We start from the raw sequence: 26802 nt of genomic DNA, 5'->3' as shown, positions 1-26802 counted from the left end.
CCATAAAACATATGCCCTCAAATCAGTTACTCATTGCAAGTCAATGTGGGTCATTTATGTCATCATATGCCCCTGTCACATGAGCTCCCCTATTGTGCCCCATTGTGTTCAACTAGGCCATTCTTTCCAGGATTTACGCTGGCTAGTGATTGAACAGATCTATGAAGACTACCAAGAGGATAAGTTATCATTATTACAGCGGAGGGAACAATATTGGATTTTTGAACTACAGTCTTTATTTCCAACTGCACTTAATAAATATATTGAATGGCAGCATACTATTTAACTGTCATTATTCTTTTTCACCAGCAGGGGTCCTCAATCTTGTTTCTGTTCTAATGCTTGATCTCTTGCTTGGAGTTTGCGCGGGGAGGCAAGTTCTCTTCCCTGCAGCTGTTCAATCATGTGATACGTCAGTTTTGTGACATTTCTTGTGTATGCAGTTTAAATAACAGAGGCGTCCATTCCGGGCAAGCACCATTTTCTTCTATGCCAATCACCGTAGCCTGAAGATTTGGGGGTTACAGCACAGCTCAGCCAGTTCCTGAAGAAGAGGGTGTTTATCCCCGAAACAGAGTCCCGTAGGACAAACTTGTTATCTGCTGGCTGCTTCATCCACAGAGAAGCTAAGTATTTCCAGTTGGCTTGTGCATTGTTAGATTTGGACGTTTGGACATTTTTTTATCCTCTGGATGAGGGGTAGAGACAACTTTAACTATTATCTGTTGAGTGTGTTTTTGATTGATTTTTGCACCTTGAGCACTTTTTGTGTGTAGATTTATCACATAAATTCTCACTGAGAGAGCCCGGGGATATTTCACAGTTAACACCCTTTTTGGGTGTAAGCCAGTGACAGCCAACATTTCTGAGGATTTCCTCGTGGGAGGCTGTGTGACTGAGGGTTCTCTCAATTTCTCCAAATTTCTTCATTATGTTGCTTGTGTGGTAGTAGTGCAGATATAGTTCGGGTTGTCTCTTCTCCTCATCTAGTTCTATTTCTTGGGGTTTTGGGAGATTTTTATTTTTTTCATTGTCATTCCTCTCCCATTTTTTTGGGTTGTATTTATATTCTACATGCTAATAGACATATCCATGTATAAATTCCAGAGGACATGATGGCATACCCCTAGCATTTTAGCAAGGAGTCTTTGCATATAATACATGCTAAATTGTGCATTGTCCAGTTAGGAGGCACTGAGTGCAAAAACATCCTTTAGCAAAAGACCCTTGTATCTTATACTAGAAGAAACAAAATCCTTTGTATAAGGCTTCATAGGCCCCCTTGCACCAGTAATCAGATGAGACCTTTCCCACTTACTGGAACAACCACTTCCCTCTGATTACATATCTTTGTACCCAGTAGCATAGTGAGGATAGGAGGCGCCTTGGGCAGTGGCGCTCCCCCCTCCCCCGAGTCCTCCTCTCCACCCCTGCTCCTTCTGCACTGCCCCCACGCCACACTCGTGCCATCCCTTCCCACCTCCATACCTCTTTAAATCTTCACCAGCATGAGCAGCTTCTCTGGACTGCTGCTCGCACTAGCGTTAGCTTTCCCTGTGATGTCACTTTTTGGTCCCGCAGCTTGGAAGTGATTTCAGATAGAGCCAGGCCAGAGTAGTTGCTCATGCTGGTGAAAATTTAAAGAGGTACAGGGGAAAGGACAGCACAAGTGTGTGTGTGTGTGGGGGGGGGGAGGCAGAGAGATGCCGGTGACTTCACCAAGATGATGCCATGGGAGGTCTGCCCCCCTGCCCCCTTTACTATAGACATAGATCTTTGCTACCATGGTTTCTGCTAGATATTTGTGACCTTAATTCATCACTGTGGAAACAGGATACTGGGCAAAATGGACCATTGGTCTGACCCAGTATGGCTGTTCTTATGTTCTTATTACCCTGCACCCAGGGCAGGATTAATTTGTGGAGGACCCCTAGGCACACAAGTACACTGGGCCCCCTGCCCCGCCCACCCCGCAATGCCCTGCCCCCACCCCGCCATGCCCCGCCCCCATGTATTTACTTTATTTCTTTTATTTTAAAATTCAAAACAAGCAAAGATTACCATACCAGTGCCAGTGTACAGTTTTTCTTCTATGCAACCTCCAAACATCTCTGCACAAAACTCCCCTTCCTTCCTAGAGGAAGAGATCTTCAGCTGGCAGGGCTTTGGGAAGCCCACCAATTTATATTTTGCATTTGGGAAGGAGGCATGGAGCATAGCGGGAAGAAAATTTAGTGCCCATCATTTTATTGAACTAATAAATTTCTTACTTAGCTTTCAGTGGTTAAAACCTCTTTCTTCAGATCAGTAAACTATACTGCTGCTACAGTATCCCTATCCTGACCTGAGGAAAGGAGTTATGGTCTCTGAATTTGTAAAAAATGTATTAAAATTAGTTCAATAAACAGTATCATCTTATTTCCATTTTCTATTAATAAACAGTTATCAACACAGCTACAATAATACATTATCCTAAAGCAAAAATAAATAAATAAAACAAATAGAAACTTTTTTCTACCTTTGTTGTCTGGTTTCTGCTTTCCTCATCTTCTCATCATTCTCTTCCTTCAATTCACTGTCTGCCCCTTCCAGAAAATGTTTGTCTCCCTCTGCCATCTCTGCTCCTGCCCCCTGCCCCCTCCCCCCCCCCTTGGTCTGGCATCCATCACCTTCCCTCTGTTCCCCTCATAGTCTGGCATCTTTTTCCTTCCATCTCTCCTTACCTCCCCTTCCTGTGGTTTTTAGCATCTCTCTTCTCGTTTCCATCACTTGGATATGATATCTCTGTATCCTTCCCCGTTCTTTGGCATCTCTCTCCTCTCTCTTCCCTTTCCTTTTCTTCTCTGATCTTCCTTCTCTATTTTCTGCCTCTGTCTAAATTAAATTATTTCTTACTATTCAGCCCCCAGTTTCCCTCTTTTCACTGTGTCTACTCACAGCTTGCCACCCCTTTCCTTCACCCCTCCACTAGTGATCTCACTAACTATCTTCTTCCCTCCATCCAGCATGTGAGAAAGCAGTAGCAGTGGTGAGGAGGTGAGGGCTGGGCACAAGTTCTCCCCACTTCCATCATCTGTCCTGCCCTGCCCCTTTATTCCCACATCCATCATCTGCCCTGCTCCCTTCTGTCTCCCCTCTCCCCACTTCCATCATCTGTCCTGCCCTGCCCCTTTCTTCCCACATCCATCATATGTCCTGTTCCCTTCTGTCTCCCTTCTGCCCACTTCCATCATCTGTCCTGCCCTGCCCCTTTCTTCCCACATCCATCATCTGCCCTGCTCTGCCTTGCCCCCTTCTCTCTCTCCCTCCACCCCAGGCCCATCTCACCACTCACCTTTCACGCCGATTTTTTTTTTTTTTTTAGAACAGCAACACCCCACCCCCACCCCAAGCATCTATCGGCAACATGGGCCCCCCCATAGACGGACCGATCAGTGACAGACCCCCCCCCCCCCATCAACAGAAAGTATGACAAGCAAGCAATGCGGGTAAGAAAGGTAATGGGAACTGTAATTTTGCAAGTGGTGCTTCTTGCCCAAAGATTCCCTCTGACGCGCCCAAGCGGAAACAGGAAGCACATGCCTACTGGGACTATTGGTTAATCCGGCCCTGCCTGCACCTACAAGTCTCTTAGCCAACCTGAAGCTCTTCAGTATGCAAAATGAACTTTTCCATTAAGTTATGAGTGACCCAGATCTCTACTTTCCTCTTTATAATTCACCATCCAGACAATCAAAGAGACATTTCCCCTCCTCTGTGTGTCTAATCAAAGCCCACATTTCCTCTGATCACTTGCCTTTCTCTTTTTCTCAGTAAAAACAAATAACACACTGCTCCAGGGAAAAAGTTCATGCTGCATGAGCAGCAATACAAGCACAACTGCAGAACAGATAAAAAGAGAATGAAAAAAAAAAAAATCAACAACAGATTTCTCATTGAACCAATAACCTCAGAGTATGCAGGATATATGGGTGTCACTAACATACCAAATGCTGAGGTGTCTTCTCTTAAGTGCAAAGGCCATTTGGTGAACTTTCTATCGATGACTTACAGAGAGGTAGCTGAAATAGAAAACACTAGGACCCTTAAGCATTGGACAATCCTAAGAAAGTCTTTAATAAAAGATATGACTTGACGATACTGTCTGAAAAAAAAAATAAACATTAAAATCTCATAGGAGAATTACTTCTTGGGAAATAAGAATTTGCCTCTTGAGAATGATTGTTAAACTGGCATTGTATTATTTCTTTCTTTTTGATTATTTGTTTGTCAAAAAGTTAAAATGTAAAAATAAAGAATTAAATTTTAAAAAATCCCTGTTGAGGAGATACATGTATTCTTTTGCAGGTGATTTAAAGCAGAGTCTTATTTTTAGTTTTAACCTTTTGAAATACTAATAAAATATCAGAGATAGGCAGTCAGAAGGGCTGTAAGGAAGGAAAAGGTGGAAATATGAGACCAACATTTGGTTAACATTGGGGTAGAGTTGTGCTATATTTGCGTACTGTATAAAATCTGCAAGTACACATTTATAGAGAGCTCATTTACATATAGATTAGTTCCTCGTCTTATTATATTTAATTTTGTGTAACAGTTTTAAGTGTTGATTGATTTTTATTTTTATCAATTTTATATTGATTGTTTTATTTGTGAGCCACTTAGAACTCCTTTTACAAAGCCCCAATAGCAATTATCCTTCAGCAAATGCACCAAAGCCTATAGTAACTGAATGGGCTTCGATGTATTTGCCAAGGGAGAATCGCTATCGTGACCCCTTATTATTGTAAGCTGCTTTGGCTCCCGATGGAGGCCCGGGTGATCTTTAAGTTGGGATGCTTATAGTATAAAGTCGCTTTGCCCCATTATATCTTGTTGATAGATTCGTTATCGTGACACATGAAAGGAGTAGAAATCTCATGCCCTATTTACGTTCCCTTCAGCTAAGGGGTTGTAAATGAAAGAAACATCATGGGCATCATCTTTCCTATCAAGCTGCTTCTTATGACAAAGATTTCCCTCCATTATTGATTAGATTTACATCTTATGAACATTACAGAAAACTTTTGAAGATTTTTCTTTTTTCAAAATTCTTGGTTAACTAAATCTCTGCATATCACATTATTCCTGTATTTTCCCATAGCCTAATCTTTTGTTAACCACATTGAACTAAGGGTTATGCGGTCTATAAATTTGCTATTATGTTGTGTTATATTATGTATATCCTAGAAAATGGATATAGTATATAAATCAAATTATTCCAAGTTAAATCACCTTTCTGTGTGATTTGATGGTTTTTTTGGGGTTTTTTTTTTTTTTGGGGGGGGGGATATACATCAATGTTATATAATATTAATTGGGTAAAAGTAGAAACCACTGGACCAATAGGGCCAGGGGGCACCTATAACTGATGTATCATTAGAGGAAGGAAGGACATAAAATTAAAGCTGTAAACTGTGACATTCTAATTTACCTACAGTATGTATACAATTTGCAACCTCAAATCTGCCAGATTTAAGTGGGTGGCCTTGGCTTGTTTGAAGAGGTTTATACTTTGAGTGTGAAGTCCCAACGCTAGCTGTGCAGCATGCAGATAAGTGACACATTTTGTTATGGACTATCTGAGTTGAATTGCTGTGATTCAGAAGGCTGCAACAACAATAATGGAGTTGGCTAGTTGTGACTACGCTTTGTGTGATTCTGTGGTATGAGAAATTTACTGATAACATGAGAAGTGTGATAAAGAAAACAAGTTCAGTTTAGACTTGGGACTTATACTTTTTGACCAATAGATGTTAAAGTTTTCCTATGTTGCCAATTTATGATGAAATCATTTGGTATAATAAGGCTGTAGATAGAAAGGATTGAATTCTATATATAGGGGCATATTCTATAAACAACATCCCGATTGTAGGTGCAGGTAGGTGTCTTACCACTGTCAAACCAGCGAATCAGGTTGCATATAAAACAAAACAAAACACTGAGGCAGACCGTCTACATCGTAGGCGTCTGTTACGGTTGAGGGAGACGTTTAGGGACACTTAAGCTCGCCCAAGGCTAGATGTGGGTGTGGTTTCACCCAGAAATGGCCTTGGGTGAGCTTAGGCTACCCTACGTGTGTTCCTAATACCGCAATAGGCACCTGAAATGTAGGCCAAGAAAAGGCTAGTCTACATTTCAAATAGACACGGCCGATATGTTGATCGTGACAAAGAATTCTTATTGCCATGATCAGCTGAGCAACCGTGGCAAGGAACTCAACCCCCTTCGTGCGAAGTCGGGCGGCAGGAAGGATGCCCACTCCCTCCTGCCAGAACACCCCCCAAAACATCCTCTCATTCGACGACTGACCAACCGAACCCGTCTACCCACTCGGCGATCCCTCTAAAGGGGAAACCACCTGCCAATTCCCCCCATGGGAGGGGTTTAGAAATCTGGCCAATTGGAATCTTTGGCCCCTCCCAGTGCATCCCAGAATGCACTGGGAAGAAGGCCTAAGACTCCTGTTGGCCCAAGTGCCTAAGGTCCCTCTTATGCCGGCTGTATGCATTCCTCCAGCCGGACCTTCTGCTTACAAGGTATGAGGAGGGGGAGTTGGGGGGATGTCTCCCCTTTAAGGAATTGCAAGGTGGGTGAGGGGGAGGCGGGTAGAGGGGTGGTCAGTGGGTGGGTGGGGGGTCAGTTGGTCACCAGGTGGGGGTGTTTGGGGGGGAGTGCTCTGGCAGGAGGGAGTGGGCATTCCTCCTGCCTATCATGGTTGGGTAGGGAGTGTTCTGGCAGGAGGAAGTGTGCATCCGTAATGCTTATCACATTTGGGTGGGGGTGTTTTGGGGGTGTTTTGGCAGGAGGGAGTGGGCATCTCTCCTGCCTATTATGGTTAGATAGGGGGTGTTTTTGATAGGTGTTCTGGCAGGAGGGAGTGGGCAACCCTCCTGCCCCTCGTGGTTGGGTGAGGGGTATTTCGGGGGAGGGTTCCTGCAGGAGGAATTGAATACTCCTCCTGCTGGGGGTTGCTTGGGGGGTTCTGAAAGGAGATATTGGGCACTCCTCCTTCCGGCAGATGCTGCAGGAGGGCTGGCAGGAGGGAGTGGGCATCCTTCCTGCGTCCCATCTTTGAGGGGGTTGGGGGTTTCCTGTCACTATGGCTGCCAATGAGCTGAATGCAGCAGGGAGATTCTCTTGCCACAATCAGCTCAGTGGCAACACCGGCACCTGTGACATAGACACCAGTTAGAGAATTAGGGTGGTTAGGCGGGGTTAGATTACATGAGGTTAGGCATCTGTCCATCAGGACAGATGTGATTCTGTATAGGACGCCCGTGTGTGATTCTCAAAAGCCACTTAGGTGGCTGCTGATACCAGGCATCTTATATAGAATCCGGCCCATAGTTGCTAAAAAACTGATGTTGAAAAAAACCTTTTAAACGATAAATGTATACTTAATGTATACTGAACTAAATCCTCTCTGTGTATGTGAGCTTAAGATGATAAGGTTCTATGTAGGTGCACTTGAAATGATAAAACCATTTGTTAACTTAAGATGACCAAATGGTATGCTAAATTTGACTGTATGTGTCAACCTAAGAAAATCAATCTATCCTATATATATGTAAATTTTAACCTCTTTGTCTATGCGTTATGTATTTTAACCTTGTACCCTGTTCTGAGCTCGTTGGGAGGATAGGATATAAAACTAACCAAATAAATAAAAATGGCATTCATCTAGCCCTCCCTCCCTTCCTGCTTTCCTGCTCTATCATCTATCCATCCCTCCCTCTCTACCCCTTGCTATACGGCCCCTCTCTATGCCCTACCTTAACATCCTTAATGGTCTAGGGGTTTGTTTGGAGGCAGGAAAGAACTCAACCATTTCTGACCCTATGGCCACTATAGCTACCGACTTTGTGAAGTCTCACGAGACTGCCGCAGAACGTCTCAGAAGCCATCTTGAAACTGTTTGGAGCAGCAGCAGTGGAAGCTATAGCGGCAGCAGGGGCAGGAAAGAATTGGGCTCTTTTCTGCCCCCAAAGAGGTCACTAGACCACCAGAGATGCCAAAAATTAGATTTGGCAAGGGCTGCTCTATGTCCCTATTGCAGCAGTATTACCATGGCAGCGATTTCCCGGGCAAGGTGGTCTAGGTCCTCCCCATTACCATAGTAAATACATCGGTAATTGCAAAATTACTGTTGTATCAATTATCATGTAATTCTCTAATTCCAAGGAGAAAAACAGATATATGCTGCTTATCTTGTGAATAAGCAGTGGATTTCCCAAGCTATCTTAATAATACCATATAGGCTTCTCTTTTAGGAAACTAAACTAAACTAAACTAAACCTTGGGTTTGTATACTGCATCATCTCTACATTCGCAAAGCTCAACACGGTTAACAAGGGTTAGGGTAGAAAGGAACTCCAGTGAAAGGAAAAGACAAAATGAAGAGAAAATTTAGGACAGAGTAACCAGAGAGAGGAAGAGTTACATTAGCCAAATCTTTTTTAAACCCTGCTAAGCTAACCGCTTTCACCATATTCTCCAGAAACAAATTCTAGAGTTTAAATAATTACACACTGAGTGAAGAAATATTTTCTTTGGTTTATTTTAAATCTACTACTTAGTAGCTTCATCACATGGCCCCTAGTCCTAGTATTTTGGAAAGAGTAAACAAGTGACAAATTGACCTGTTCCACTCCACTCAGTATTTTATAGACCTCTATCATATCTTCCCTGAGCCATCTCTTCAAAAGGCTGAAAATCTCTAGCCACTTTAGCCTTTCATCATAGGGAAGTCGTCTCATCCATTTTTCATTTTCATTGCCTTTCTATTTACCTTTTCTAATTCTGCTATATCTTTTTAGAAAGTCAGCGACAGTAGTCAAGGTGCAGCCGCACCATAGGACAATACAAAGGCATTATAACATTCTCAACTTTTTTCCATTCCTTTCCTGATAATTCCTAACATTTTATTTGCTTTCTTAGCTGCCACAGCACACTGAACTAGGGGTTTCATCATATCCTCAACGATGACACCTAGATCCTTTTCCTGGGCAGTGACTCCTAACATGGAACCCTGCATCACATAGCTATAGTTTGGTTTCCATTTTTCCATATGCATCACTTTGCACTTGCTCACATTAAACATCATCTGCCATTTTGATGCCCAGTCTCACAAAGTCCTCTTGCAATTTATACCTCCTCCAGGGCAGATATAATTATATGTGCCTACATGGTAGTTGCAATTTCTGCCAATTATTCTAGTATTTGCCAAAGGTTCCTTCTTGTATAAGTTGCACCTACTTGTCTTTACAAAATAGCACCTATTTAGCTGAATGCTTGCCCTCCTAAATCTGGTACTCTGTTATAAAATTACCCTTGCCCAGTACTTTTCCAGTAACCAAAATATCTTCCCTCTGTTGGTAATTGTCACCAATTACAATATTGTAGCTAATCTCTTCCAATAGTCGATCAATGTACATAAATTGATACATCTCTGAATATAACACTTACCTTTCCGGATTCCAAAATGGCCGCGATACAGAAGTGCTGAGAGGAACACTTCTGAGCCGCTCCACTCAGAGAATTTTTCCTTTATTATTGAAGGCCTGTGCGCTTTACCTCTATCGATGCCAAAGAGGAGAGGCAGGAGTGCCGCTAACGCCTTGCGGCACCCCGAAGTGCCGACCTTTGGCACCATAGACAAGATGTTGCGGCGGATGCAGGGAGCAGCAGTCGCGACGTCGGAGGGTAGCCCGCTGAGAGCGCCTGGATACGGCGAGACCAGAGTCGTTTCTCCTGGGCCGGATACCACGCTGAGCCCCGACGTAAGAGCCCCACCCCCGCAACCCCGAGTCACTAGTTCTCCAGGGGAAGAAGAAACCCCGGAGATGGGGGAGGAACTTTTTCCTGAGGCAAGAAGTTCACCATCGGAGAACTCGGAGGCAGAACCCCTGGTTCAGGGTGTCTCTGCTGAAGAAACCGGGGTAGATTTAGCAACGGGAGGTGAAGGTATCCAACTGGAGCAAAGGCAAGAACCCGATTCCTCTGAGGGTGAGCATTTCTACACTCAGCAAAAACTTGTAATTTTGGATAAGCCAGCACAAGTGACTCTGGAGTCTTTATGGGACTTAATTACAAACTTTACAATTTCCAATTTCCAATATGTTGAAGCTAAATTGATTCAACATACTAAGGAGCTTAAGGCTTTAAAAGAGGACCTGACTGTTTCAAAATCCTTAGTTCAAAAGCTTGACCAGGATTTATCATTTACTAAACAAGTCCAACACTCCCTAGTTAATGTGAGTCTTAGGAAGAAGTTAGAATCACTTGAGAATAATGCATGGAACAATAATTTGAGATTACTTAATTTTCCAAGATTAGCAATGGTAACTCCTAGGGAAATGCTTAGGAGATACCTGGTTGAAATTCTCCAAGTTCCAGAGGAAAATTTGCCACCTTTTTCCCAAGTGTATTATTTGCCTAATAAAGAAGGGAGTCAAACACAGAAAAAAAATGACTGATCAAGCATCATTAAATGTATCAGAAATTTTGGAAACATCAGATCGAGATATTGCTACACCATCTACGATGATAATAACAGTAGCTCTTTCAATTGATAAAATGCGGTTGTTGAGGCTTTTCTTTAAAAACAAACAGAAAGAGTTTCTTGGATGCAAAATTCAAATGTTTCCTGATCTTTCAAGAGAAACTCAAAAGCGTCGTAGAGAATTTCTTCTTTTAAGACCAGAGGTCACTTCACTGGGGCAACATTTTACTTAAGACATCCTTGCAAGTGTATTATTTGCCACCGCTCAGTTAAATACGTTTTCTTTGAACCTCAACAATTAAGTGCTTTTTTGGCAATGTCCCGACTGGATGAAGGAAAATCAAGTGCTCAATAGTTAATGAAGCTGCTCCTACCTCAGTACTATCTGTAGCTTATCTTGCTATACTGTTATATTTTCCCCTTTATCTTTTCGCCTATGTGTAATCTTGGAATCACAAGTTGAGGACTTGAGTGAGTTAGTTTATAAAAATAGTTTTCTTATTTCTTTTATAATTGTATTAAGGTGTAATGTGTTTTACACTTTATGAAGTTGTATTCCTACTACCTCACTTTCTATATAAGTGTTTTACTTGGTATGTAATAATGAAAAGTTATAAATAATTTTTTTTAAAAAAACCAAAACACTTACCTTTCCAATGATATCTGCAATTTTGGGTACAAGCTTTCCTTTCTGATGGCGCATGGTTGGAGGACTCTGTCCATCCCAGTCCTGGAGTTCTTGTATACTTTTCAGATAGAGCAGTGCCTTAAGACCTGTGCAGTAATCCTCAATCACTGAGAAGCTTTGGTTCTGTATTGCACTACAAACCTATAATTACAATGAATGGAAATTGAAATGTAAGTCTTACCATAATTTTAAGACATTTAGGGAAAGGTCACTAAGGGGCTGTTTGCAATTTGTTTGTACCACGTACGCTATGACTCAGTGGTCTTCACTAACTTTTTAATTTGGGGTCATTTTGAGTTCAGAAGGGCTGAAGGAGAGTCACCATATATCTTCCTACCTTGGACCATGACACTGACTGTATGCTTCACCAATTTTCACATTAGAGGATGACATGGGGACAAATTTTTACCCGTCCCCACAGAAACTCATTTTCCCCGTCCTGGCGAGTTCTTTTCCTGTCCCTGCCCCGTTCCTGCAAGCTCTGTCCTCAAGCCAGCAAGCACCTACTTTGATAGGTGTCAGAATCGCAGTTAGGTCATGATGCCTAAGAGCGCCTAAGGTCAAAATAGGTGTGGTTATGACCAGAAATGTCCTTAGGCACCATAAGTGTGATTCTCAGTCAAACGTAGATGCCAGTAACATAGGCCTTTAAAACCCTGGCCTACATTAATGGCGCCTAAGTTTGACATAAGCTGTGACTCTGGTAACGACACCTAAGTGTGATTGACACATGGACGGCGCCATTTTGGGAGGTGCTGGCCATTGTAGGCACCATTTCCAGAATTGGTCCCTTACTGCATGGTTAAATGGAAAACTTTACCGCTTTTAGTAGGAGAGCCCCACTGTTATTATATTCATTTCTATTTCTTATAGCATTGCAGTATCAAAACTATGATGTCTCTGCACATTACATTTAAGCAATAATGTACCTTGTTATCAAATAAAATCAAAGTGAGAATTTCTGAGTAGTTTCCTGGCAATTGAGACAGCAAGCTCTTTCATCTGCTATGTAATTGTGACAGTGCATTGATTTAAACTCCATTTGAGATCTCAAATGTATTTATATTCTTAGTTCTGTTAGGCAGGGGGGTTTTTCCCCTCATTTCTTGTGATAAAATTCTGTCATTTGCTGTAATATCAAATTGCTTCTAAAAGGAGGAATTCAACTAATTCAAAATTCTATACAAAATATCTCCCCCCCCCCAATTCCAAAAACAACCTTTCAAAAATTACCTTTTGACTTTAACTTTTGTCTCTCAGAAAAAGTCTGATTTTGGGAGGCTTCACGCAACAAGTGGTGGACACCTGGAATGTTCTCCCAGAGGAGGTTATTGCAGAATCCACCGTTCTAGGATTTAAAAGCAAACTAGATGCACATCTCCTTACAAGAGGCATAGAGGGATATGGGTGACTAAAATTATGCCAGGTGTACACCTGGCTGGGCCTCCTTGTGTGCGGATCACCGGACTTGATAGACCGAAGGTCTGATCCGGAGATGGCAGTTCTTATGTTCTTGTATGTTCTTAGTTCTATGAGCATTGGGAGCAGCGCAGAGCATTCAATGCGCCGGCCTATGCTATAAAATACTTTTGTGGTTTTGTAAAGGGGGGGATAATTTTTTAGGGCAGAGCATGGACTTTTATGCTAATTGGTTAGCGCAGCTATTGCCATGAACTAACAAATTAGTGTGTGGTTAGGACGCAAGACCTCACCGTCTACAAAATAGATGACAGTAGGAACTCACATGCCACTTGGGTTTGGGGAAATCTATAGCTTATTCCTAGGATAAATAGCATAAAATCTTGTTTGCTCTCTAGGATCGCCAGGTACTTGTGACCTGGGTTGGCCACTGTTGGAAAAATGATACTGAGCTTAATAGACCTTCAGTCTGTCCCAATATGGCAACTTTTATGTCTACCAATGAAAACAAAAACAAAAACTGTGGATACAGATGTTCTGGAGATAATTTATTAAACACTGACATTTAAAACCATGAAAATTCAATTTAAAAAGTACAATGATAAAAAATACTGTGATAAAAATCCAACAGGACCCTACACGGTCCGAGTTTCAGTGACCACGCCTTCCTCAAGGGTTCAATGGTTTGCAACCTCACATATAAAGAATTGGACTGAAAATAGTCTATTGTCTTTAAACATGTGAGCAAAGAATCCTAACCCTATCCATTTTTTTTTTTTTTACAATGCATTCATTTCACTAATGTGTCTTAAAAAAATTAGTGAAGACTTGGAGGGTAATTCTATAAGGGAGTGCTTATATTTAGGTGCCAAGGATGCACTTATTTGGAGGCTAAACAAAGTAGGCACCTACTTGCTAGAATTCTATAAAAAAATTTGAACCAAAGACAAAAATGTGTCTATTTTTAAGGTCAAAAAATTTTAAAAATATCACTCCAAAACAAAAGCACCACACAAGCCAAGAAAGCTAGCTTATTACTTATTATTCCCACATTCTTCCACCAAAGCATCATAGGCAAAAAACTTTTGCACAAGTTTAAAGTTAGCAGGTGGGAGCAAAAAATAGCCAAGAATGATTAATGGTAAAAACCACTGAACACAAACAGGTCAGGCCGACGATCGTTGCTGCCTGGATTTGATGCTAAGGCCCTGAAGCAGTGGTTACCAGCCACAAAATGATCGTTGGCCTGGCCTGTTTGTCTTCAGTGGTTTTTACCATTAATCATTCTTGGCTATTTTTTGCTCCCACCTGCTAACTTTAAACTTGTGCAAAAGTTTTTTGCCTATGATGCTTTGGTGGAAGAGTGTGGGTAATAATAAGTAATAAGCTAGCTTTCTTGGCTTGTGTGGTGCTTTTGTTTTGGAGTGATATTTTAAAATTTTTTGACCTTAAAAATAGACACGTTTTTGTCTTTGGTTCAAATTTTTTGCCTATGATGCTTTGGTGGAAGAGTGTGGGTACACCTCTCCGTTTGTCTGAGGCTTTTCTTTCGCTTAAGTAATAAGCTAGCTTTCTTGGCTTGTGTGGTGCTTTTATTTTGGAGTGATATTTTTAAATTTTTGGACTATACTTTCCTCCATTCCTCCCTGTTTTTTTGTGGTTATATTTTAGGTCAAACACAAAACCTGGAAGGAAAGACCGATGTTCCACAACAAAAACAGTGGATCCAAAGACACAAAAAGTAGAACCAAAGATCTGGATGTTCAGGAGACTTCTGGTGCAAAACTTTATTAGGCTCAGAAAGTCAAATAATAACAACGGAAAATTCTTGGATACAAAAAGTCTATGTCAAAGTTGTACAGTAATTTCACCATATGTTTAATACTCACAGGGTTTGTCGTGAAAGTCAGACCCTACACAGGCTGTGTTTCGGCAGAGCTTTGCCTTCCTCAGGGGTCTGATTGTATGTAACCTGAGATTAAGTATAAGAACATAAGATTTGCCGCTGCTGGGTCAGACCAGTGGTCCATTGTGCCCAGCAGTCTGCTCACACGGCGGCCCCTAGGTCAAAGACCAGTGCCCTATTTGAGTCTAGCCTTACCTGCGTATGTTCTGTTCCAGCAGGAACTTATCCAACTGTTTCTTGAATCCCTGAAGGGTGCTTTCCCCTATAACAGCCACTATGTATGAATGACACAATTTCAGGAACCAGAACTTTTTTTTGTAGAGAATGCAGCTATAGAAAACAACTGTTCTTAGCAGAAGTAAATGATCATAGTGAAATGAGCTGACGTCAGACATTTTGCATCCAAGAATTTTCCGTTGTTGTTATATGACTTTCTGAGACTAATAAGAACATAAGAATAACCTTACTGGGTCAGACCAATGGTCCATCAAGCCCAGTAGCCCATTCTCATGGTGGCCAATCCAGGTCCCTAGTACCTGGCCAAAATTCAAGTGTAGCAACATTCAATGTTACCGATCCAGGGGGCAAGCAGTGGCTCCCCCCCCCATGTCTTTCTCAATAACAGACTACGGACTTTTCCTCTAGGAAATTGTCCAAACCTTTCTTAAAACCTGCAACACTATCAACTCTTACCACAACCTCCATCAATACGTTCCAGAGCTTAACTATTTTCTGAGTGAAAAAATATTTCCTATTGGTTTTAAAAGTATTTCCTTGTAACTTCATTGAGTATCCCCCTAGTCTTTGTAATTTTTGATGGAATGAAAAATTGATCCACTTGTACCTGTTCTACTCCACTCAGGATTTTGTAGACTTCAATCATATCTCCCCTCAGCCGTCTCTTTTTCAAGCTGAAGAGCCCTAACCTTTTTAGTCTTTCCTCATATGAATAAAGTTTTGCACCAGAAGTTTTCTGAACATCCAGATATTTTCTTCCATTTTTTTTGAGTCTTTGGATTCTATATTTAAGGTGCAATCTCTTTCACCAGCCACAGAACTGGTATAAAGCTGTGGTAAGATGATTTATTTAGAATATAAAATGAGTTATTTTACAGAAGCAAAATGTATTGCACCAGTCATTAATCGTTAGTATCTATGATTCCCTCAGACCTCAACTGGGGTCTCCATGGTAGTTAATGATGAAGAAGGATTGATCTCCATAGCTAGAACCATGCTGGTAATACAGCAAGACTATTGCTAGGGACATTTGGGTGCAATTTTGAATCAGGGTACCAATTCACTCCTGTTTCTCTAATAGCAACAAGGATACCCCAGGAGCTACCAGAGGGAATTGGGGGTGGCATAGGGTCTTTCTAAAATGGGGATTGGGTTGTAGTGGTGGGTTCTGATTGGGGATCCCTTTATGGCTTCCCGGAAGCATCAAATCATGTGTTAGCAGCCAAATGTTCCTGGAAAGGATAGATAATGCTAGATCACAGCTCACGTTATCGTTCCAAGAATAACACAATCTGTCTTATTCATTTTGCATAATAATGATCTACTTCGTCAGGACAGAGAGGGCAGGTTAGGAGGGGGGGTAGCTCTATACATTAAAGAGGACATCAAAACCACCAGGATCACAGATGTCAAGTACACCGGGGAGTCCCTCTGGGTAAACCTGGCAAGAGGCAGAGAAAAATGCCTGTATCTAGGTGTGGTTTACAGACCCCCAAGACAACTGGAAGACATGGACGCAGAATTAATTGAAGACATAGAGAATATCACTCTACGAGGAGAAGCTGTACTGCTAGGGGACTTCAATATGCCTGATGCAGACTGGAACTCATTTTCAGCGACAACCAGCGGTAGCAGGAGGCTCTTAACCTCCATAAAGGGAGCACGTCTCAAACAAATGGTAACGGAGCCCACTAGGGCCCAGGCGATCCTCGACCTGGTACTCACCAACGGGGAAAGCGTTTCAGAGGTCTCAGTAGGAGATACGCTAGCCTCCAGCGACCACAATATAGTATGGTTCAACCTTAGGAAAGGCTTCCCTAGATCAAACACGAAAACAAAGGTACTCAATTTCCGGGGCACAGACTTCGCACGCATGGGAGATTTCATCCATCAGACGCTGCAGGACCAAGCGGAGACCGATGATGTAGAAGCTAAGTGGTTAACACTGAAATCAACCATACATGAAGCAACTAGCCGCTTCATAAAATCAGTAAATAAACGACAAAGAAACAATAAACCCCAATGGTTCACCGCGGAGATCTCGCACCTCATTAAGGAGAAGAAAAAAGCGTTTCTCTCCTACAAGCGCACGGAGAAAAGAGAGGCAAAAGTAGAATATAGGACCAGGTCTACAGCGGTCAAAATGGCAGTTAGGGAGGCAAAACTTCGAGTGGAAGAAATTCTGGCAAAAAACATTAAAAAGGGGGACAAATCCTTCTTCAGGTATATTAGTGACAGAAAAAGGAACACAGGCGGGATAGTACGCCTTAGAAGACCGGACGGAAGTTACGTGGAAGCAGATTCCGATAAAGCCGAACTACTGAATGAATACTTCTGCTCAGTCTTCACCTGTGAGGCACCGGGACACGGTCCCCAGTTGAAGGCAACACAAAACACAGAAGACCCGTTTCAGAATTTTGAGTTCACACCAGGTGAAGTTTACAGTGAACTGGCAAGACTCAAGGTGAACAAAGCCATGGGACCAGACAATTTGCACCCAAGAATGCTCAGAGAATTGAGCGATGTCCTGGCGAAACCATTGGCTGAGCTATTCAATCTCTCCCTAAGTAAGGGGAAAGTTCCCCTGGACTGGAAATTAGCTAATGTCGTTCCTCTGCATAAAAAGAGTTGCAGGGCAGAGGCTGCGAATTATAGACCGGTGAGTCTCACATCAATAGTGTGCAAACTCATGGAAACACTAATTAAAAGCAAATTGGACACGATCTTGAATGAAGGGAATCTTCGGGATCCCAGTCAGCATGGATTCACCAAGGGTAGGTCCTGCCAATCCAATCTCATCAGCTTCTTTGACTGGGTAACAAGAAAGTTGGACTTGGGAGAGTCTTTGGACGTCGTGTACCTGGACTTCAGTAAAGCTTTTGACAGTGTCCCACACCACAGGCTGCTAAGCAAGATGGAATCGATGGGGTTAGGAGAGACACTAACTGCATGGGTCAATGATTGGCTGAGTGGCAGACTTCAGAGGGTGGTGGTTAATGGTACCCTCTCTAAAACATCGGAGGTGACCAGTGGAGTGCCGCAGGGCTCGGTCCTGGGTCCACTCCTTTTCAACATATTCATAGGGTATCTGACTCAAGGGCTTCAAGGTAAAATAACACTATTCGCCGATGACGCCAAACTATGTAATATAGTAAGTGAATGCAGTTTACAGAATTATATGGCGCAGGACCTGCTTACATTGGAAAGTTGGTCGTCAACCTGGCAGCTAGGCTTCAATGCTAAGAAATGTAAGGTCATGCACCTCGGAAGCGGAAATCCATGCAGGACGTACTTCTTGAACGGAGAAACTTTAACTAGGACTTCAGCAGAACGAGATTTAGGAGTAATCATCAGTGCAGACAAGAAAACTGCCAATCAAGTGGAGAAGGCTTCATCTAAGGCAAGGCAGATATTGGGTTGTATCAATAGAAGTTTCGTCAGCCGAAAGCCTGAAGTCATAATGCCGTTGTACAGGGCCATGGTGAGACCTCATCTGGAGTACTGTGTGCAATTCTGGAGGCCACATTACAGTAAAGATGTGCGCAGAATTGAATCGGTTCAACGGACGGCCACCAGGATGATCTCGGGGCTCAAGGGTCTCTCGTACGATGAGAGACTGAACAAATTGCAGCTCTACACTCTTGAGGAACATAGGAAGAGGGGAGACATGATCGAAACATTTAAGTACCTCACGGGACGTGTCGAAGTGGAAGATGATATTTTCTTTCTCAAGGGACCCTCGGCCACAAGAGGGCACCCGCTCAAACTCAGGGGCGGAAAATTTCATGGCGACACCAGAAAGTATTTCTTCACAGAGAGAGTGGTTGATCATTGGAACAAGCTTCCAGTGCAGGTGATCGAGGCAGACAGCGTGCCAGACTTTAAGAATAAATGGGATACCCATGTGGGATCCCTACGAGGGTCAAGATAAGGAAATTGGGTCATTAGGGCATAGACAGGGGGTGGGTAAGCAGAGTGGGCAGACTTGATGGGCTGTAGCCCTTTTCTGCCGTCATCTTCTATGTTTCTATGTTACTTTTTCATGCTTGTCATCTCATTATTATTTAATATGCTATGCTAAAATCATGTTAAGGACAAACACATGATTCTACCACTTAAGATATATTTGGCAAAAATATGCATTAGGGGGAAGTTATCAACTTGGGCTACTGTTAATTTGGGTTATTCTACCACAGAGTCACATTTTATGTAATGACCTGTAAAATAAGCTGACCTGTTTTACAATAACCCAACTTAACAGTAGTCTACACTGATCAGGAGTAACTGGGGTCAGGATGGTGGCCATCAAAAATGGGAGTTTTGGGTAATGGGATTTCTGAGGGGGTGCTAAAAAGTTCTCAGCCCAACCAACCAACTTTCTAAATTCTGAGTGTTATTTTGCCACCGTAACTGAACAGAGTGTTATCTTATTTTATTAATTTCCAATTTATATTACTTGTGATTCAATTGTTGTAAAAATTGAAAATTTAATAAATAAAAATAAAAAAAAAAATAAAAAAAAAAAATTCCAATTTGCAGAAACAAAATTATATGTTTTAGACGTTGTCTCAGGTCATTGATTGAATCATATCCACATCATTCTCTTCTTGGTTGTGCTGATAACTTTTCAGCATCCCCTCATATTCAGCTTCACAGAGAGTTCTGTAGGTGATAGATAGAGTTCTTAGATCATTATCAGATCCTCATATGGTGATTTGATTGTCCAGACCGCCAGTACGTCTATCTTTATACCATATTCTCATCCAAATATTAATCCAAGTCCCAAACAGCAGGAACAAGACCTTTTGGATGTGGAAGGGGCCAGCAATGTGATGGACTGGCCACCCAGACATGGCAGCAGAGCAGTGGGGCACCTTACAGGGCATTTCTGTGAACTTCACAAAAGGGATGCCAGATAAATACCTCACCAGAACTCCCATATAAGTAATGTTGAGCCCCCCAAACCTCACTATACCCACCTGTTTACAACCCCGATAGCCCTTATGGCTGCAGGGGGCACCTAAATGGCAATACAGTATGGTTTGGATGGCTTCACATTTTCCACCATGAATGTAGTCGTTAGAGTGGCTCATGGGCCTGAGTCCCCCTCTCTATGGTTCACCCCCCCCCCCCCAACTACTTAAGCCACCTCTGTGCAGCTCTATTAGGCTTTTCTGTAGCAGGAGCTGATAGAAACATGATGGCAGATAAAGGCCAAATGGCCCATCCAGTCTCCCATCTGCAGTAACCATTATCTCTTCCCACATGCCTATCCTGGGCTTTGTTGAACTCAGGCACAGTCTCTGTCTCCACCACCTCTACCGGGAGGACTGTTCCATGCATCTACCACCCTTTCTGTAAAAAAGTACTTCCTGAGGCTATCACCTCTCAACTTCATCCTATGCCATCTCATTCCAGAGCTTCTTTTCAAATGAAAGAGACTCAAATCATGCACATTTATGCCACGTAGGTATTTAAACATCTCTATTATACCCCCCTTCTCCCACCTTTCCTCCAAAGTATACAGATTGAGATATTTAAGTCTGGCCCCATATGCCTTATGACGAAGACCATATATCAATTTAGTAGCTTTCCTCAGGACTGACTCCATCCTTTTTATATCTTTTTGAAGGTGCAGCCTCCAGAATTCTAAATGAGTTCTCACCAAAGTCTTATACAGGGGCATCAATACCTCCTTTTTCCTACTGGCCATTCCTCTCCCTATGCACCCTAGCATCCTTCTAGCTTTCACTGTCACCTTTTCAACCTGTTTGGCTCCCTTAAGATCACCATATACTATCACACCTAAGTCCCACTCCTCTTACTTATACAAAAGTTCTTCACCCCTAAACTGTACCATTCTCTCAGCTTTTTGCAGCCCAAATGCATGACCTTGCATTTCTTAGCATTAAATTTTAGCTTCCAAATTTCAGACCATTCTTCAAGCTTTGCTAGGTCTTTCTTCATGTTATTCACTCCATCCTGGGTGTCTACTCTATGGCAGATGCTGGTATCATCCACAAAGAGGCAAATCTTACCCGACAGCCCTGCAGCAATATCGTTTATAAAAACAATATTCCTCTTCAGCAAGTAAATACAACAAAAATATTGGGAGTAACCTTGGATCAAGAATTTAGCTATCATAATCAAATCAGCATAGTTGTCAAAAACTGTTTCAATAAATTGCGACTTATCAGATCATTAACAAAGGTTCTTAAACCAGAAGCACTTAATATTCTTATTCACTCCCTAATCATTTCTAGGTTGGATTATTGCAATTCTTTATACTGTATAACTAATAAAGTGAATTTAAATAATAAACAATGTTAATAAAAAATGATTTTAAGAGTGCTCAGTGTGATATCTTATTCAAAACCAGCAGATTATTAGAATGAAGATATATAATCTTTACATCATTGCACTCACCTCCCTACCAGCCCTAAACATTTTGAAGAAAATAAACTGTTCTAGCAAACTTATAATAAAAGATGTATATAGATGAGTACTTAGCTGAATTCACAAGATGTTGTAAAGTTCACCACTCATAAATGAGTTTGCTCAAAAAAAGTTGTCTTTGAAGGCTGATCGTTGATGATACCTAATTAGGTGCAATGAATTATTCCAAGTTGTTACTACATGTTGTTATAGCTGGTTAAGAAATAGTGTTGAATAAAGTGAGTCTCCACAACAACCACAAAAACCAAAATGAAAAATCAACGTGTAGCTAAAATATCTTAATCTGAAAGCTAAAGCAAAGTGTCCAACATTTCCTCATTTCCTCTTTTTAACACCGATCGTGTTTCGCTATGAATAGCGTCATCAGGAGGAAAAGACTAAAAATAAAACAAAGAATAATAATGAATATGTTGCAGTTGTCAAATGTCATAAATATATTTTGAAAATAAACTTTGAAAAAACTAGTAATGAATTACCTTCGGGACTCCCAAAAGAGAGAACACGCCGTCTGGGATGTTTCAACAAATGAGTCGAATCTGCGTTTGACGTTGGACACTTTGCTTTAGCTTTCAGATTAAGATATTTTAGCTACACGTTGATTTTTCATTTTGGTTTTTGTGGTTGTTGTGGAGACTCACTTTATTCAACACTATTTCTTAACCAGCTATAACAACATGTAGTAACAACTTGGAATAATTCATTGCACCTAATTAGGTATCATCAACGATCAGCCTTCAAAGACAACTTTTTTTGAGCAAACTCATTTATGAGTGGTGAACTTTACAACATCTTGTGAATTCAGCTAAGTACTCATCTATATACATCTTTTATTATAAGTTTGCTAGAACAGTTTATTTTCTTCAAAATGTTTAGGGCTGGTAGGGAGGTGAGTGCAATGATGTAAAGATTATATATCTTCATTCTAATAATCTGCTGGTTTTGAATAAGATATCACACTGAGCACTCTTAAAATCATTTTTTATTAACATTGTTTATTATTTAAATTCACTTTATTAGTTATATTGTTTTAATTGTGAATTTAGTATATAGATTTTTTCTCCAACTTATTTAGATTTTAATTCTTTATACTGTGGCATAACTCATAAAGAAATAAGAAGACTACAAATAATACAAAATACAGCAATAAAAATTATAACAAATTCAAAAAAATATGATCATGTTACACCTCTCCTACAAGATGCACACTGGTTACCTATTATACACAGAATAACGTTTAAAATCGTATTATTAACATTTAAAATCCAACAATCACACGAGCCGTTATTTCTGGACAGACTACTAATCCCTTACTCTTCACTAAGGACGCTGAGATCGACGCAACAAAACTTATTAACCATTCCTTCTTTAAAAATAATTGGGACAAGAAGAGCAACCATATTCTCAGTACAAGCACCCCAACTGTGGAAAAATTTACCAATTTATCTACGTAACGAACCATCATTAGTCAAATTCAAACGCGGTCTGAAAAACATTCTTTATAAAGATGCATTCAATACATAGATAGATAATTGTAATAAACACAGTACTTATTCCCTAAAGAATCAAATGAGTAGGACATCAATATGGATATTATAAGTGCTTTTATAATCTTAATCCTCTTATTTTTCTCTTCTTTCAAAAGATCATTAATACTAATCTGGATCTTTATCTTCATGTTAAAAATCATTTACTCTTAAACTGATTAATTATTCCTAATATTACCTTTTTCCTTGAATCATTTTAAAATAATTAAAGCTTTTTCTATCAATTAATTTTCTTCATATTTTTTCTTAATTGACCCTATCCTTATGTACAAACCTTAAATGTTCCTTTTTCTTTTTTTTTTTTTTTTTTAATTTTATTTTATAAATTGTATAAATTGTATTTCTACCCTTTACCTACTTGTTCCAGTTTGTATTAATAGAACATTATGATTAGTCTGTATAATTTTGTCTCATTTGTATTTGTATCCCTGGCTTTTATTGTACATTACAATTATGTAATACGCATTGAAATATTGGATATTGCGTAAAATCAAAATTTAATAAACTTGAACTTGAAACTTGAAACAGGCCCAAGAACTGAACCTTGAGACACACCACTGGTAACATCCCTTTCCTCAGAGTGATCTCCATTGATCACTACCCTCTGTCGCCTTCCACTCTTGACCCAGACCATCACTTTGGGACCCATCCTGAGGGCACTCAGTTTATTTATTAGACATCTGTGTGGAACACTGTCAAAGGATTTGCTAAAATCTAAACGTATTTCAGTTTTGATTATGAGCCCCATGGAATCTGGAATTGAATTTCATAATGAAAGTCCAGCTACCTGAAACATTCGGGATCAATTTACAACTTTAATAACCAAACAAAGCAGGAGAACAACCAAGAGGTCTCTAACTTGTGATATCAAAGGGTGACCAGGTACGGTACATATGTCTGCAATAAGGAGGCAATCACCTTAGGCAACAGGTCACAAACAGATTTAAATACAAAGGTCAGTATCTTGAATTGTATTCGCCATCTAACTAGCAACCAATGGAATTCAGCTAGTACAGGTGTGACATGTGAATAGCGAGGCATTCTGGCTATTATTCTGGCAGCAGCATTCTAAGCCACTTGCAGAGCCCTTAAAGAGTTCTTTGGCAAGCCACAAAGAAGGAAGTTACAATAGTCTAGGTGTGGCAAAACATAGCTTTGCATAACCAATCTAAAGTTTGCAAATAACAAGAGATCTTGTAATTTTAGAACCATCCTGATTTAAAAAAATACAGTCTTAACTACTGAAGAGATATGTTTACAGAATTTGAAGTTTGGAATTGTAAACTGCTTTGATCTGTTTCTGTTTTGGTTTGGCGGTATATCAAACTCTATTAATAAACAAACAAGTGAAGCATTTATTGTTTAATTTCATAATAATAAACCCTAAAATGAATTTCAAACTTACCAGTGAAAACATTTGCAAGAGTAAGCGAAAGTACCTGAAGAACAGAAGCACCACTGTGAAGAAATTGGAGGCCGCTCTCAGCTGAATCAATTCCTCCAGTTGCCAAAATAGGGAACCCTGGTAGAGCGTGAGCAATTTCAGACACTGCACGCAAAGCTATCGGCCTGACAGCATTCCCTGAAAATATACATATCTTATTAAAAATGGTTTGCTAATATATGGTTAGTTACCGTATATACTCAAATATAAACTGAGATTTTTGGGCCAAAAAATGGCTCCAAAGTGGGGGGTCTTGGTTTATATTTGGGTTAGCATTGACCCTCCCCTCCAAACCTGTTTGCAGGCCTTTGCTAGGTCTACCATGAGACCTGGTGATCCAGCGGTGACCGTAACAGGAGGGATCCCTCCCGCCTCCTGTCCCAGCCCAGTTCTAATTATTTATATCTCCTTCCCACCTCCTCCACATATCTTAGGTATCCCTAGTGGTCCAGTGGTGGTTGGAACAAGAGGGATCCCTTCCGCCTCCTGTCCCAGCCCGATTCTAATTATTTTTATCACCTTCCTGCCTCCCCCCATGTACCTTAAGTATCCCTGGTGGTCCAGTGGTGAATCGTGGCAGGAACGACCATCTTTTGCTCCTGTCCATGCAGAGCCGCTAGCTGATTGGCTGTCCTGAACTCATTGTCCCGTGAGAACTCATGACAGCCAATTAGCTAGTGGTTCTGCATGGGCAGGAGCAAAGGAAGATCACTCCTGCTTTGATTCACTGCTGGATTACAAGGGATACTTAAGGTACATGGGGGAAGTAAGAAGGAGATAAAAATAATTAGAATTAGGTTGGGACAGGAGATTGGAGGGATTTCTCCTGACCTGGCCACTGCTGGACCATCAGGTCTCATGGCAGACCCGGTGGAGGCTTGCAAGGCATCAGGAGGGAGGTGGGAAAGAGTACAGAACCTGTCAGGGAGGGGGGAGGGGCTGGGTGCAGAGACTGACAGGGCAGAGGATGGAATAAGTGACCGGGCTGGATGCAGTGCCTGGCAGAGCAGTGAGGGAGGGAGGGGGATCAGGGTGCAGAGCCTGGCAGAGCAAGGCAAGGCACTGCACTTGATTATTAAACACCCCCCTCCCTTTCCCAGTTTATATTTGAGTTATCCTTTTTTCCTCCTTTTTTGGGTGAAAAAAGTTTACCTCGGTTTATATTCGTGTATATGGTGCATAGCCGAGACTTTAGGGGGCAGCTGTAAAAGTGGGAACCTACATTGAGGTGCTCCAGTGCTGTGTGATATGATCCTGTGCTGCCCAGATTCTGTTACAGAATACATTACATTACATTACATTAGAGATTGCTATTCCACCATTGCCTTGCGGTTCAAGGCGGATTACAAAAGAATTACAAAAAATGTATTACAAGAAGAATATATCTGGTAATTTCTAGAGGATATAAAGAGTAGATGAGGTTGCTTTGGGGAATCGGAAAGGTATTGGGAAGTGGGAAGGAGCTAGCGGTATTAAGTCGTACTAGCATAACCTGTTGTGACCACACCTTATATGTACATGCCCAAAGTTAAACCAGTCCTAGACCTGGCATAAGACACATGCAGTTTACAGTAAGCTGTTATGCTATGCATGTGTGCTCCCTACCCATGCATATACCCCCTCACTCTAAAATCTTGTGTGCATATTTTTGTGCTTAGAGCCAGATTCTGTATACTGCAGCCAAAGTTGCCAATACAAATCTGTATATATTGCCAATTTGCATGTGCAACTTAATTGTTTAATTGCTAATTTGCAAGCACTAATTATAATTTACTCACACAGCTTTCTAAGGTAAATTCTAGTGTGCGGATCTCAAAAAAGGGCAAGACCAGGGGAAGAGCATGGACGGGTCGTGAGTATCCCCAAAAGTTAGACCCACTGTTACAGAATACACCCAATCTGCACACAACTTAGACACAGGCATTTAGGCCTGGTTTTCATTGGCATAAACAAATGTGTCCAAATCAGGCGGACAGGCGCTACACACGATTCTGTAAACTGCGCCTAACTCTGGAGGCAGTTTACAGAAACACACTAAGTGCCAAGCCTTTTGGTGCCAATTTTTTAGGTAACACTAGCTGATGCCCCGGCGTTGCACGGGTATTTAATTATAGCAATAACACTGTAAATGGATTCAAATAAAGATACTTTATAGTGGTGAATGAAATTATTTTTTTACAGCTTAATGAAAAGTACAATATTCAAATTATAATTTGAAATATTTGACAAAATGAATACAATACAACTAACGCAAAACATGATTATAAACAACATTTTTAGTTTCACCTCCTGGAGCAAGAACATATAAATTCTTGGGTGAACCCACCCTTGAGCAAGCAACATAGAGTTGTGGGCCGTGAGACCCCCAGAACATATCACCCCAGGTAGTGAGGGATCTGCATACCAAGTTTCGTTCAAATCGGTCAAGCCGTTTTTGAATTACTGTGAGAATGGCAGCTTTTTACATTTTTTCCATTGACATGAATGGGTGAAATCTGATTTTCTGTTTGTAGCTCCGCCCATGTGTGCAGGTGGGCCGCGAGACCCCTAGAACATATCACCCCAGGT

The 26802-nt window shown here is 41.2% G+C and overlaps 1 protein-coding gene across 2 annotated transcripts in view; it reads right to left on the bottom strand.

Moving 5' to 3' along the window:
- Positions 1–26802, bottom strand: part of DPYD (dihydropyrimidine dehydrogenase) — a 1270977-nt gene that overhangs the window by 177775 nt on the left and 1066400 nt on the right. For both annotated transcript variants that reach the window (XM_033915764.1, XM_033915765.1), the window contains 2 exons: positions 24230–24372; positions 11190–11369 (listed from right to left, as the gene is read on the bottom strand). In XM_033915764.1, the coding sequence (XP_033771655.1) occupies positions 11190–11369; positions 24230–24372 (323 nt within the window). The remainder of the gene's footprint in view (positions 1–11189; positions 11370–24229; positions 24373–26802) is intronic.

The sequence above is a fragment of the Geotrypetes seraphini genome, chromosome 12 (assembly GCF_902459505.1).
Source record: "Geotrypetes seraphini chromosome 12, aGeoSer1.1, whole genome shotgun sequence".
Lineage (NCBI taxonomy): Eukaryota > Metazoa > Chordata > Amphibia > Gymnophiona > Dermophiidae > Geotrypetes > Geotrypetes seraphini.
Note: the sequence above shows the minus strand (reverse complement) of the source record. Positions and strands in the feature narration are given on the sequence as shown.